The sequence below is a fragment of the Copidosoma floridanum genome, unplaced genomic scaffold, assembly GCF_036245765.1.
Source record: "Copidosoma floridanum isolate Cflo_tuat_1 unplaced genomic scaffold, Cflo_Japanese_pri ptg000004l, whole genome shotgun sequence".
Lineage (NCBI taxonomy): Eukaryota > Metazoa > Arthropoda > Insecta > Hymenoptera > Encyrtidae > Copidosoma > Copidosoma floridanum.
In genome coordinates this window covers 21,855,162-21,871,345 of record NW_028321881.1, presented here as the reverse complement: position 1 = coordinate 21,871,345, position 16,184 = coordinate 21,855,162, and the positions used below count along the sequence as shown (strand labels likewise).

Sequence of the window (16,184 nt, the reverse complement as noted above, 5' to 3'; positions counted from 1 at the left end):
TAGAGACAAAGCAAGCAGTATACGATATAAAAAAAAGTATGTCTGTGTCTCGCAAATAAATTGTGCTGGCTATGAAACTGAATCGTATCACTCATACGTACGATGTGTACTATCAAGTCAGTTTACATTATGTTTCCGTAGCAGACGGAACGTTCAGAAGCTGAGAATATTAAAAATGGTGATGTTGTTGTAATCAAAAGAGCGGGCGAGCTACAGCCCGATCTAATTTTTTGAAAATCCTTCTGGCGCATTGTGTACGACCTTATGTGCTTACAAATTTTCTGGGCGAGAGATTTCAAACTTGTTAATTTACAATAGCTCTCCCGAAAAACATTGTAAAGGGCGCAAAATAATTGCGTGCCAATGCGCGCAGTGATTTATTTTGGTCACAATAACTAGATAGTTATAATTCATTGTTTAATAAAAAAAATAATATATATTTCATAACACTATCTAATTTTCATTAAGTAATGTACATTGTTGTGATAGGTGTGCACTATCATTTATTAAACTAAAATTTTAGAGTACAGAAAATATGTAAAAACGACTAAGAAATAGTTTTTTCGCCTGCCTTTCAAAGAAAAGCCTATCCGTGAAGTCAAGTATGGTAGTGACACAGTAATTCTAATACATAGTGACACTGATAAGATAAATCTTTATAGTAATAGTGAATTAACCCGTTAAATGGTAGTTGACTGTGCATGTAAACATAAAAGTATCAATAATAATTCACTTAATTTAATGAGACAAATGATAGTGTACCGTTTCGCAGATTTTTTAATAATGAGTATTCCAAATTATTTTTGAAATTATCAGCGTTTAAAACAGTGGCACAAAAGTGTATAAATAAAAGTAACGTTAGTGAAAAAATAAGTGATGTAAAATAAAAACTGGTTGGTTATGTACGAAAAAACATTTAACAAAACGATAAGTGTAAAGTGAGTGATCAAACGCATTGCTTATTATAGTCCTTCTTTAGACAGTAATTAGACATACCTAGTACGTAATAGAATATTTAAAATGTTGCACCACGTTTCTCGCTCTCTCTATCTCTCCACCTCTCTCCTACTACCACTACTTTAAGATTTCGCATGTCATACCCTGATTAACAAAATTCTCCATACTCTCCCTATCCATCGTACCACTTCTTTATTCAGGATTCAGACAATCTTAGGCATTGGAGAAGAAAGAAAACGGTAGTATTCCCACTTCCTGGTAAGTAAACAGCGGCATAGTGGTCCGTTTGGAGACTTTTAGCACTCTCGGTGGTGGGATTTGTTGTAACGCTCTACTGTGTCCCAATAACTACTAATGCAACACATTTTCTTGAATAATCGTTGCATAATTTTATACAATCTTTTGAAATGCATATAAAATTAAAATCTTTTGCAACGGTCCACTTTATTTATGTCCTTGTGAGCCATGTCTGCAATGAGTAGATCAGCAATTACAGTGACTGATAAATAAATGATATTAAATTTCATACGTGAAACAGTGGATCTGAGGTAGTAACGTCCACACTAGCTTTAAATACTTTTCTTACAACTGGAAAAATAAGCATTTAATGTAAATTAATTACGATAATGAGACTAATAATATCGTATTATTAATAGCGAATTGCAAAAAATCATACATCACGTATCAAACATCTGTTTTGTGTTATCATCACTACAAAATAATACCAGCAATTAGAAGGATATCATAAGATTGTACAACTAAAACTTTTGTTCAAGTATTACTATGCATCGCAGGAAAGCAAAATGTATCGACGAATAATGGCTCCACCAGTGTTGACATGAGCATCAACTGCTTTAATAGCAATCGTAACTTAGATTTCTTGGAAGTAAATAGGCCAATGGACTGGATACTTTTTTTAAGATCACAACAAAAGATTAACACTAAAATTTTTTTACGTTACTAACGTGTGTTTTAAACATTAGATACTAATTACAACCAAAAGTAAGGATTGACTTTACATTTATGCATCATACTAGTCTCTAATAATGATTCATTCATCCAAAAACGGATAGCTAATTAATATCAAAATACTTCTAAATTCACGCTCAATTAACTTTACACAATCTACTCGACTCATGTAATAAGAACTCTCGACGATCTACACAAAAACAATAGTAGGAGCTCACCTTTCTGCTCTAAACTTCTCAGAGAAGAAAGGTATTATGAGTATGAATTTAGGTAGGGCACAGAAACTCGATCAAGGCACCAAAAGTATTGCGAACACACTCGCACATGTAGTGTACCAATAACTCAATAACCCAACAACTCCAAACCCAAGCAAACATATATCTAAAATGCAGGACACATAAAAAATACAATTACCCTTAGTACTAAAAGTCGGTACAAGAGCCAAGCGCAGTAATATACGCTTCAAAATTAATAACTTAAGTAGTCTCGAAGTCAAAAACGATCTAGTTAATGGGAGCTGAAAAAATTAACAAAGATAACTTTCAATTACGCTTTAATCGTCGAAAAATTCACCAACAAAAGTCGTGAAACTGTTCACACCTTACTCTAGGATCTACTGATCGTTTCTAAACTCCCATGAAGCCCCTTTATCTTCTGATTGCTTTGACCACTTTACCATCGATCACTGCACGAAATTCTGCGCGAATTTTCCAAAAATTCTGTTCCCACTCAACTGTATATGTTCTCAAACATTATTGTAAAAACAGTGATACAAAGTAAGCTTACAAAATCAAAGGTGCGCAAAAATCCGCAAGATCGAATTTAGGTATTCAAAGATATCAAGATATCAAAATAGCTGCACAAATGAGACATAAGGTGATTCATTTAGTATGCATGAAAATTTATAACATAAAACAGTGTTAGCTAAAAAATGGAATCTTAATCATTTATGTGGAATCCAGTAGCACGAGAGGGCTACAAAGTAACTTTGAGAAGCAGAGAAAGCTTCGGCCACCGTGCTACTATTTACTTCAGATTCGCATACTAAAGTTTAAAAAAGAAAAAAAATTATTTTTCTCACTCTACCTTACGTATTTTAGTTTTATTTAGCCCCTTCCTTTATATACTACAGTTTAAAAAAAAAATATGGTCCAGAAAGTAGTAAGAGCAATGAAAATAAGACGTACATATCTCAAAATACTCAAATCCACATTTCTTCAAGCTAAGCTTTTACAAGGTAATCCAAAATATGGAATTAAGATATGTTTAATTTTTTTGAACCCTACAACAGCTAACCACATGAAAACTATTTTTTTGTCTTTTTAACAGATGCGTCATGACTGTAACTATAGTAGTCCATGGTTACATACGCTTACAATTATTACTTTCAGTCAATTATTTCACGTTTACATGTTAACAAGAGTACATTAACTTATAAACGAGCATTTATATGGCAACATCGTGCTTAAAATTCATGGTTCTATTTTCTAGATGCATGACATGCAGCGCTTCATGTCATAACGATAACTGACAATCTGGTCCCTTAATTAGTGTGAAGGCTATACTAAAAGTGGAATATACAGTAAGACATTACAGTTTTAATAGATGAATTTGTGAGTATCGCATCAGTAAATGAATTTGAAAGTTGTATGAATATAAATAAGTTAAAGATAATCTTTGTTGGTGTTAAAAACTACGTTTAAAGTATGTCAAAAGTGCGTTATCGCAAGCTGATACAGTAACCAACACTACTGATAGTACATTTGTATAGTAATACCACAGTCATGCTGTGCAACTAAGTTGTGATTTTTAATTACTTCATGCATAATATTCAGACTTGGGTATACGAACAAAATTACTTGTTTTTGGTAATATAACAACACAATCCTCTCTATGCCCTTCTTTCATTTGCTTGCACGATCGCTCAATCATGATCATTGGATCATTCACTTTTACGTTCGTGCGTTGTTGGATGTGCTCATGCCACACGATCCTGTATAGCTTATAAATAAATCTGTATACGCAGCGTGACAAAAAAACGGTGATGCTTTGAAAATTTTCATTTCCCAAGTGGAAAATCTAACTTGGGTGTATAATAATTACACATAAAAAAAAAAAAAAAAAAATAGAATTATAGATTAAAAATCTTTAAACTGTGTTGTTTTCAAAAAAGATAAATAATTCGACATCATTCAAAACTATTTGTACAAATTAACTTAATGTACACTTAAGTACTATTAACATTGCGTAACAGCGTTTAGTATGAATTTCTTGGAACTACTATTGGACACCACACCTATCTCGTACAGACTTTGTCTTCACTGAGTACTTTTTAACATTAACAATATTTAACTCATTTTACACGTTTCAAATATATGTATAAACATAGTGTTTTTGTAAAAAGTTAAGAGAGTTAGGATATCCCTATAAATTTGCTTATCAACAATATCAGGTTATGTAAGTTTGATATTATCAGTTGATATCTTTTAAAATCGTATAAGTGGCAACTGTAGCACAGTGATTTAGGTTTCGGTTTTTTTAGCTCAGGGACTTAACTACATATGATCAGGAGTTTAAGACCAGGCCCTTACTTACGTGGCTCACACTTCTTGGAAAATAATTTCTTATGTGCGATATTCAAAAAATTTAAGGAGATTTTTAAATATGCCAACGACAATAGCATTTACATGCAGAGTTACACAACAATGAAGAGCCGTTACATACACAGTTAGTCAGAATGGCTATAAAATAAAAAATAATTTTTGTAAGACATTTCGTAAGCACTTATACAATGGCGATGAATTGTATTCTTTAAATTGAATCGTTAGCCTTTCAAAGTTTTGAAATCAAAATCGAAAAACAGTCAAGTTTGGTTTCGTTTTTTGGAACATATTACTTTTTCTATAGCACTTTTAATATAATACTGACTTGCACCCTCACAATAACGAAAGAAATAAAATACTAGTACTAAATACAAGCTTAAGGTCAAATACATAAATGCCTTGCTATGTCGTAAGTATATTAAAACGTAAGGTCATTGTATTGTATTTGATTTAAGGCTTGCATCTTAATGTACACGCATGTATGCGTGGATCCAGGCTCTTCCTCCCCCTTCATATAAAGATTGCTGTCATAAATACACGGTGACTCTGACGTATTGGAGTGAATTACGACTGACTGGCACTAGGTGAAAAAGGTTTGTTTTAAGCGTTACAATAACAACCAATATTCAACGATGAAATTGTACACGAGGTAGCCACAGTCAAGTATATGGAATATTAAAAGGTTTATAGAAAATATTCAGCTATTTCCAATGAATATTCTAAATATATTAATATTTGATATACAATTATTGATATCACTATTATGAAGTAACATATGTCAGAGATAAATTCACATTGAATGCAGAAAAGTTACTTATTAATAGATAGTTGAAATTTTATACATTTATGTAAATAAATTTTTAAGCATTTATAATGATACACTTCAATGATAGTTCATTATTTAGTTATAGTATATTAATGACTCAAATTTTCAGTCATATAAAAAGCAGGTTATGAGAAATAATCATGTGCTGATGTTATTAAGACTATTAACATTGCAGACCGAATAAGAAAATAATTTTCTATTTGTGGCCGACATTTTTGTAACATGCAAAAAATGCGAAGAAAGTTGTGTATACAATATATTTACAAAAAAAAAACTATCATGCAAAAAAGTTTCAGCATCTTAAAAAACCAGTAATATAAAATGTATTTATTGTCAATAAAAATTAACCTTTCGAAAAGTATTGCGATCCTCGTCCTTCACAATGGCTGTGCGACAGACCCTGAGATTCGTTTAACACATGGCCGGGTCTTGATGGAATACTTCGAGCCCCACCATCTCCTCTATTTGTGTATGGATGTCGCTAAAAATTATGTAAATACCCATACTTTTAATGTGATACATACAAGAACGTTTAAATTATTTAAAGCTTGCAATAAATTGCCGTTTTAAGAATATATTGTATAGCGTTTGATAAACACCTTTCATCAAATTAGTATTAACATCAAGTGGTCAAGCTCATTATAATATTAAGCTTACTATTTTTAATTTAAAAGGAAAAGAGTGACTCCAAACCTAGCCCGATTTTGCAACCTCGAGAATCGTCCCAAATTGTTAATCAAATCATTGTTTATCGTTTGAACATGCACCTGGTAAGTTTTTAGGAGGGGATCAGCTTTGGTTTCTCAGATATAGAAGGTAGAAGATATTGAAATATTACTCATGACCGTATAAATCAGGTTTGCAGTGAGTCTCGCAAAATAAAGAGTGTTTTCGCGTAGCTAACCAAACCACTATATTATTATTTTTTGGGTCGCTGATTCCGAATTCGAGGTCAAATGACCTTCTTAACGGATGGTTAAAGGTCATTTGAAGGTCGAATCTGAATAAAATTCCCAAATCTAGAATACACTAGATTCCAACACTGATTTTCATGGCTGCAACTTTTGCAATCACGTATAGTACATAATACTAATTGACAATTAATTGTAGATTCATTGAAAGCAAACGATTGCAATCATCACAGCTCAATATGAACTTGATTTATAATGAATATTATATTGGTCGAGGAATGTGTCTCGTTGATTTTTTGTGTACAGGACTTAATTTTATCACTAAAATTTATTTAGTCGCCTCTTTAATTTTCTGTGTATAGATCTTAATAATATTAATCAGAATCTTTTTGAGTTGAAGTCAATAACGAGTGTTTTAGATGATTTGAGTCTCAGCTTCTCCATATCTGACTTTGAGAATAATTTTATATAGAATAATGTATTTATTTCGATCCATAATCTTTTTTCATATGAGAGCTGATCTCATGGCCTCCTGAGATACATTATTAAAGTAATTGAAGCTAACCTGTTAACGCGTATAAATTATACTACTAATAAGTATTAACTGTATATACAGGTACTATGGTTAAAGACTTTTGTCTTTTTATTGTAATTAACTATTCATCCTTTCAATTTATCTTTCCAACATGTTTTTTACATTATTTGCAGTCTACGATTCATTTTAAAAAATGCCTTACTGTTTAACATGTCTTGGCTGTGAGCATAAAAAGAAATCAAAGGATGAAAAATCTTTTTGTGTTAACAATCTGAATTTATCGGCTATCAATAATTTCAGAACTATTTATAATACTAGAAAACGGAAACTTGAAGCTATAGAAACAATTCCTGTGGACAGCAAAATATGCAGAATGTGCTACGACTGTGTTCAAAGAAATCCTGGCATTTAAACTTACTCTACGTTGCCAGATCTGTCCATTTATAGAAAAAGCTTGAGCTCACACAATCAATGTACATTTGGGTGTAAAAATCCATCAAAATTAATTGCTGTTCCCAGCAATAAACGTGAGTTCCTTTTAATAAATTATAAATTTTTTGTTGAGCCTAATGCCCGTGTGTGCTCTGAACATTTTAATTATGTTGATTATTGGCCTTTAGTGAAACAAATATTTGGAGAAGTATCACCGACGGAGCAAAAGTTTGTAAGCGATATCATGTTCGAATACTATCAGAACCAAAATAAGAATGTGGGTAGTACATTCAATATTAATACACTTGAGACTAAGGCAGATGGGCCTTTTAAGTCTTTTTTCGGATTTGAAAAAAAAAAATTCAATAAAATATGTGAATTCACTAAGAACTGTAAATTAAAAGATGTAGCTATTCTTTTGTGTAAAATTCGTACTGCACTTTCACATGAACTATTGGCTTATCTCTTTGGATACTAAAGTATTTCATAATTTTCAAACCATTTAGAAAAAGCAAGAAATGATTTAATTTAAAATTTGGTTCCTTACATTCTCAACATTCCCAATCGTGAGACCATAATAGTTAATAATACTCCATTGGCAAAAAAATTGTTCGATATACCTGAAGATAAGGGCTGTATTATTTTTGAGTTCCATTCGATGACACTGCTTTCACTTTTTTGGATAATGAAGAAAATAATTCGCTAATGCAGTTTCCTTGGCTTTTATTGGACACTTTGTATGAAGTTTGCCTAGGCCCTTATCAATTAAAAAATGCCATGTTATACTACGCCAAACATGTCACGGAAGATATATTTTTAGTACAGAAATTCAATCCTAATGCAAGACATAGAACCGCAGGCTTGGATTTTTCTAAGTATTGCATTAACGTTATCGATCCACTGCTCATGAAAGCACATATGAAATCTCGCTATAGAAGTAGAAAAAGCCATTATATTTTTGTACTTGTTGATCGAGCTAAGAGAGGTAAACTGGCTATCGTCGAATATTTTTGCACATGTGAGAGTGGTTCACGGACAGTTGGATGCTGCAGCCACATTGCTACTATTATATGGTACTTGGAATACGGTCAATATAATGTCATAAGGGTTCCTAACCCAGATATATTGAATGTCTCTATAACCATAGAAAAATAAAGCTTTGTAGTTTATGACCTTAAAACAACATTTTGTTCTGATTATTTCCAAATGAAATTATTGATTAGGTATATTGAATTTTGCACACCTGACTTCAAGCCCTGACGGGATCAGCGACTATAAAAACTTATCTGAAGGTGATTTCAGAGTTTTTTTACGATTCGGTCAGATTTGACCTTCAAATGACCTTGAACCATCCGTTAAGGTCATCTGACCTTGGATTCGGAATCAGCGACCCAAAAAACATAACAATATAGTGATTTGGTAAGCTACACGAAAACACTTTTTATTTTGTGAGACTCACTGTAAACCTGATTCATACGGTCATTAGTAATATTTTAATATCTTCTACCTCCTATATCTAAGAAACCAAAGCTGATCCCCTCTTAATAATTTACCAGGTGAATGCTCAAACGATAAACAATGATTTGATAAACAATTTGGGACGATTCTCGAGGTTGCAAAAACGGGCTAATTTCGAGCTATTTTTGGAGTCACTCTTTGACAACAACGTAGACACATAAAAGTGTATTTTGATATAACTTATCAAAGGTAATAGGTTTTGATATATGCAAAAGAAAAAAAAACAAAAAAAAAAAAAAAAAAAAAAAAACCGAAAATTCAATACTAATAAAAGAAGCATTCAAGCTATATGAGACAGAGAAGTTTAAACACATGTTTGTTGTTTTCACCTAGTGTAAGTTTAGGTCAGTTATGCTGCAATAACTAGCTTTAATACTGTCAATGATCTTAAACATATATAAGCAAGTAGTTAATATAAATTATATCATACACCTGCTTCGTTCAGATGGATCTACAGCAGAAAAATTAAAACCATTACTGCCAACTTTGACTCAAATTCTATTTAACCGGAAAAATCCAACTTACTAATAAATTTCTAGCGAATGTTATGTTTACACGGACTTGGAAGAGTATGATAATAAGTAATAAAAATAAAATTTGTCAGAAACTAGGTTTATTAAGGTAAATGTACCAAAACGACCTTCAATAATCAAAGCCAATATTTTGTTATAATAAATATTAAATTATTTTTAAAACTATGCAGAAATCATAAATATTTCTGAGAAACTTTTTGACTATTAAAAAACTCATTATATTTATCCTTCTAAGAAATGCTTATAACTTTCATAAAACAAAAAATATTTTTAATCGACATTAAAAGAACGAGGGAAAAAGAAGTTATGTTTATGCGTTAAAAAAAAGATTTTCTGTTGAAAATTTTTTTCTTTGGTTACTAAACAAAATTAATTAAAACTTACGCTATCGTCTTGAATTCAATCACTAGAGGGTGCTAATTATTTAGGATTAGAAATTCATAGTGTGTAAAAAAGTTCTATGAACTTGGATATCACACTATTCGTCAGAAATACAGTATCTGCTATAAAATTACTTTGTAACTGTGATTAATTGTCTTTACTGCTTCATCCTAAGTCTATTGTTCAGTACATTTTTTCACAAACATAATTATTTGCTTAAATTTTTTGGGATTAAGCGATTAAGGGATCTTATTTTTCCTCTACTTTTTTCCGAAAGTTTTAAAACTATCGAAGTGTTTAATTTAGCTTGTCAAATAACTTTTTACAATATGTAACAATTTTAGCTGAGTACATCAATATTTGACTAAGTTGCAGACAAAAAGCTGTTTAATGCAGAAGTTTTGCATTAATACTTTTTTTAATTTTCTAATTTGTCTGGAAGTTTGAAACTTTGAAAAAATCGAAGTTGTCTTACTTCATTATCCATCGAAATATAATATAAATTCAGACGAGTATATGAATATTTTCCCAAGCTGTAGACTAGAAGAGTACAGCATGATATTTTGAAAGACCAATAAATGTACATTTTTTAACTGTACTCATAAATCTACATATTTATGAATGTATCATGGCGCAGTTAGTTTTCTGTCAACAAAAATTCATGAGACCTTAAAGTTGAGTGAATAAAGTTGCCAACGTTTCTAATTTTTTCCATTTATTTTACACAAATAATAAATTTTAACAGAATAAATTTGTAAGATTTACATGTAAATAATTTCAATCCCATACATTTACATAAGAATGTTTTTCAAAAAATTATGAAATAAATTTTACAATAGTAAAAAAAACTCATAGTACTGGTGGGATAAGTAAGCGATTCAAGTCCTTGAATGTACTATCTTTTTAATAAGACGTTATAGTGCGATCCCTTGAAATTATCTAGTTAGACACTATTAAATTATGTTTAAATGTAAAATCAAGATTATTTTTCTTTATTTTATTATTAAAGCAAAACTTTTTCTATCGCTGTCGCAAAAATTGGGTAAATATTGGCTAAATTTGTGTCAATCATTGATTCATCAACAAAAATCCAAGTTTAGGATTTTCTTATTGCCCATGTTAAGCTAACGTTTGACCAACCATGAATTTTCATTAAAATTTAGCAAAACTTTAAAATTTCTTGCAGGTGTACATAAAATACATAAAAATGTACTAACGCATCGCTACTGAGATGAGGTTCTTAGTTAATTAGTGTGGCATCAACAGTACTTCCTTAAATCTCTATAATTTTCCGTGATGGAAATTTTATAAAGGTTATTTATGCACAAAAATCTAAGCTTTCAACTGATTTTTTAAACTTATTTGATTTTATTTCTATTGATCTGTGTTATGGACGCTTAATACAAACATACTTTTTTTTACAGTTCGTCAAGACTTTACGTTTCACCATAGTAGAGTAAAGATAACGCTAAAAAGGCAGTGGCATGGTAGTCATACAAGAGTAACCGCGCTCATATTTTTTTGCTCTCATTAAAACACAGACATAAGGAAAACACGTAGCAATGTAACATAGAGGCTCTTTTTCAGATGTTGAGCCAAAAAATAACTAAGGTAATATAAAGTTTTTTCACGTTCATAATCTTTGTTTGCTGCATAGTAACTTTGTGTTAAGAAAAAATAACAAGTCAAAGAGAAAAGGCTAGAAAAAAGCTGGCAATCGTTAGTTGTTTCATGATGCTCCCAATTGAAAATTGTTCCTCTTGTTTCTTCTATTCAAATTGTGTTAAATATTAAGGTTTTTTTTGCTTAATGAATTTCGACTTTAATGTTGATACTTGTTAAGTATTTTTGGCACTCAAACACAGAATTAACCAAAAAAAACTACCCTAAGGCAGAGAGTTAAAGTGCAGAGAAACACGGAGCAGTTTCTTAAAATTTTCAAGCAGAAAAAAACTACGAAGACTTACGCATCAAATAATATTAAATGAAATGATTCTTATGAAATTTATATGACATTTTAAAGTCAGTTTCACTTTACGTGGAACCGACAGATGTTTCAGCCATACTCAGATGCATCAGCAGTATTGTCTCAAAATCGTACAAGTCCTAATATTTTCCTGGACAAACGCAAAAAAGTTTAAGCATCAAATTCACAGTAAAACAGCGATATACATAAGGATGAAGATTATGTGCTTTCCCGCTTACGATCCCAAGAGTTAATAAAAGATAGTATAATCAGTCCGATTCTCAGGAAGCTTCCGATGTAGGAGAAAAAAACCTCTCAAGTTGGAAAAACTGAAAAAAAATTGATCAACAGCCCAATCAACAGAAAAAATAAGCAAAAACACAAGCAATAGCAGTAACGGCAGCGCGAAAAACCACTTCATTCCGTTTCTAGGTATCGAATGCAGTACCTACTCGGAAAGTAGCGGCAATCTGAAAATGCGCACCACTACTTTTCCAGGCACCTGACGCAGTACCAGCTCTGCAGGTAGAGGCAACTGAAAAACACGCACCATCTTGTTGTAATGTTAATAAGTAGACTACCAATAACTTGAAATTATTCACCATCTATTCATAAAAATGGTGCTATCAATGGATTTTTTTAGTCTCTTATTACAAACACAGTAATTAATTATCTTAATTTGAAATATTACATTTTATGTGATCAGCTGGACCTTCTATACTATGTTTTTTTCTATTTACTTACCTATCTTGATACTATTCTGATTGTTAGATAAAAACGATACAGTACATGAAAACTCTTTTAATCGGTTATGGGTCTAATCTGAAAATATTACATAAAAAACAATTCTTGCACTATCCTCACTGTTAAATATAAATTACATTCTGGATTATCCAAAATTTCTTGTAACGTATGACAAAATTTTTTATTTCGATCACGTAGTTCACGGAAATTTAATTATTTAATTATAAGTCTCTTCATATCCCGTGCAAATCAAAGCCGGCATTTTCATATTACAGCCGTTAAAATTATGAAAAGCCAGCCAAAGTATAATATTTATATATATATATATATATATATTAAATGTTTTGCTCTTAGTGTTGCTATATCTATAGTAAAACAGATACAACGCTTACTTCTTGCTTGAATTTATCAAACTTCTAACGGCTGTAATGCACAAATTTAATGCCATTAGATTCCCCCAAGTTTCTTTAATCGGTACCATAGGCGCTGGTACACATCGTTTTATTTCCCCCAAATTCTCACTCAGTGTTAGTAGTTGGCTTAAAAAAATTTATATTTATACAAGCAAGTATCAGAAATTAGAAGCCTGTCTGTTTTTTAGTGTAGTTAGTGAACAAAAAGTTTTTTTGCACAAACAAGCATCGTAGATTATCAACACTCCTAAGTTTTAGTACAGTTAGTTAACAAAACATATCATCTGGCGAGCTACCATCGATGATTAGTGCCCATAGAAGAGCAAGCATCGGTGTTCATATAGGAATCCAACTGTTTTTTAGTGTAGTTAGTTAATAAAATACATCTTTAGGTGTGCAAACATCGGCTTATTTGGCATAGTTAGTTAACACAGTATATATTTTCGAGCAAGCAGGCGATTAGTGACTAGCGAATAAATAAATTTTGTATGTAGCCAGTTAACAAATAATGTGCTTAAATAGACATGTGTCAAAGATGAGCAACTCAAATGTGTTTTACTATAATCAGTCAACAAAATTTACATTTGGCTGAGCAAATATCGACAACCAGCAACCCAACAGTTTTTTAGAGTGGTCAGTTCACACAATATAAGTAACCACACAGTTTTTTAGTATAGTAACTTAACAAAATACATGCTTGCACGAATAAGAATCATAAATTAGCAACGCAATTGTTTTTTAGTACAGTTAGTTGACAAAATATTTACAATAGTAAGAAAGCATTGATGATAAGCAACCCAAGTGTTTTTTGTATTATTTCTTAATTAATGTTCCCATAGATAAGAAAGCATTGGTGCTTAGAAAGCCAACTGTTTTTCATTATTGTTTGTTGACAAAATATATGCTTGTCACCTTATCCATATACAACACATTGTTTTTCTTTTTTTTATGATAAAAACTGTATACAATTGATTTTATTTTTATATTTATAAAAGTAGTTAAAAATAAGGTTCTAATGGTCACAATAAGTTTTCAATTTCATATTGACTAGAAAACTAATTAATTTGCCAACAAGCAATTTAAATCAGAAACCTAACTGCTCATAAGTATTATTGATAAATGAAACATACCCTTCTGCAGAGAAAATAAGCAAATAGTAACTCAAAATTATGTATTTTGGATGAACCTCTCAAGTTATACATCGGAATGTTCTTCATGCCCACACTTCTTTGAATCTGTACTCCTTACTTTTGGATCGTCTTTTTAGCGTTAAAATAAGAATCAATAAAAATAAAAAATTTCGACAGGTCCAACTTAAAAAGTCATAAGATTAGTTTTCCAAGCCTCAACTTTTACTGTTTAAGTAACATGGGAATGTCACGAATTTTGGTATTTTATTTTTCTACCAGATTCCGGACAAGTATTTTGTAGACAACATTCTTTCCTTGTCTAATAAGATTTTTCACTAACTTTTTAACAGACTGAGATAGAGGCAAAGAGAATGGTTAAAATAAAAGTTTAAAACAAAAAAAAGTAAAGTTTTAAAAAAGTACTTATGTATAAGCTATAACTGCTTTTATGAGCTATTATTAATGTGCGGAAATTTAATAAAAATTTTTGTCATAGTAAATGTTTTCCTTACTGTCGGCACGAGCTTAACAATATTAAAACAATCATTATTTTGTACATGACGCCAATAGCTCTTAAATAGCGTTACTTATTGTTTTGAATTCAATAATACTTTATCTTACTCGTTATAATTTTGTTTTATTTATTAGCCGTACAACTTCAAAGAGAAAACTAGAACCAGCAAAAGGCAACAAATAGCATTTTTAAAGGACAGCCACAATTAACCTTTTCAAATGAAAAAATTTAAAGGTCATATATGGAGTTTGAAAATTAAAGAATTATGATTTTACTTTTTTAATCATAAAAATAAAAGAATTTTAACAATTATTATTGTAAGCAGATATTTGTACTTGACTATTATTTTCCATAGCAAACATTAAGTATTATCACTTATAGAATAATTATATATGTTTACTAGTGGTTTCGCAATGTAAACTGGAACGTTAAAAAATAAATTTAACAATCCAGAATAAATAGTGATGGTATTATTGGATGGGTAAGTATTATGTGTAATCAGTAATTAGTATATATTGAACTCCTCCATCTCAATTGCGCTATCTATATTTTTTTACTTTATAGAAACGTCGCGCTTATTTTTATAGTAAAAATCGCTGGAGTGCGAAAAACTTTGTCAATAAAAATTTCAGTACTGAGTACACATAATACTTACTCATCGAATAATAACATCAATATCTATGATATCGGCGTTCGACCTAAGACATGCCTCAACAGAGCAGTGGAGAAGACTGTCCGCCGAGGCTTCAGTGGCGAAGTTGGATAAGGCGCCTTCCTGGCAAGAAGGAGGCTCAGGTCTGACTCCTGGCCGAAGCGGATACCTTTTTTTATTGCTTTGTAATTTTAATTGACAAAATTTTTCACACTCCAGCGATTCTCACTATAAAAATAAGTGCGACGTTTGTATAAAGTAAAAAAATATAGACAGCGCAAATTAAATAGAGGAGGTCAATATATAATAATTTTTTTCACCGATTACACAATCCAGAATAAGAATTTGATTTGGAAATAAGAGTATCACAAGAGAAATTTTTTTATCATATTATTAGATTAGACACCCAACCGGTTAAGAGTATTAGTACCACATAATGTATCGTTTCATCATCATTTAAAGGAATGCGAGAAATAGATTTTTCAAAAACGGTCCAAGGTAGCACTTTTTTGCAAATGGCAAAAATACGGCTGGACTGATTTTATCCTACCAGAGCTTATTTTCTTTGTCATAAAAATCTTTTTCACCAGTGTAACTTTTTTGTCAGACTCTCCGGTTTTTTTCTAGTTGCAAAAAAGCATTTTTGACCACTGTAACCATTTTTTGGGCCGTCAGCTGACACAATTAAGAGTCTAGAACTATTTAGATTCGTTCTAAAATAACTTAATCATCACCCAAATTTTTTTTGTGGTAGAAGAAATTTTTCAATAATGACCATGCTTTTTCGCTCGTTCTACCCTACTATAGCTGCTACCGATATCTTGCAACTTACTGACTCAGTTCAATGATAATGTGGCAGCGCCGTGCTTTTCAGTATCCACGCTATTGCCTTTCAACCCCTTCTATAGGTATAGTAGAATGTATTATTTATTGCTTTTTATTCAGTAAAAGTTATATGAGGTTTGGACTTTCTGTTTGGGCAGTGAAAATATTCAAAGCGTCACGATTTTTCTGTCCCGCCTACATAGACACACTTACACCCTCTCTCTCTCTCTCTCTCTCTCTCTCTTTCTACTGAGGAGCTTTTACACTTTTCAAGG

The 16,184-nt window shown here is 31.2% G+C and overlaps 1 protein-coding gene across 9 annotated transcripts in view; it reads right to left on the bottom strand.

The window, feature by feature from the left end:
• The window catches only part of kuz (zinc-dependent metalloprotease kuz), a 539,267-nt gene that overhangs the window by 124,550 nt on the left and 398,533 nt on the right, over positions 1-16,184 (bottom strand). For 6 of the 9 annotated variants that reach the window (XM_089597587.1, XM_089597563.1, XM_089597572.1 and 3 more), the window contains one exon: positions 5,704-5,836. The exons of the other annotated variants lie outside the window; for them this stretch is intronic. In XM_089597587.1, coding sequence (XP_089453713.1) covers positions 5,704-5,836 — 133 coding nt within the window. The remainder of the gene's footprint in view (positions 1-5,703; positions 5,837-16,184) is intronic. 9 annotated transcript variants of the gene reach the window in all.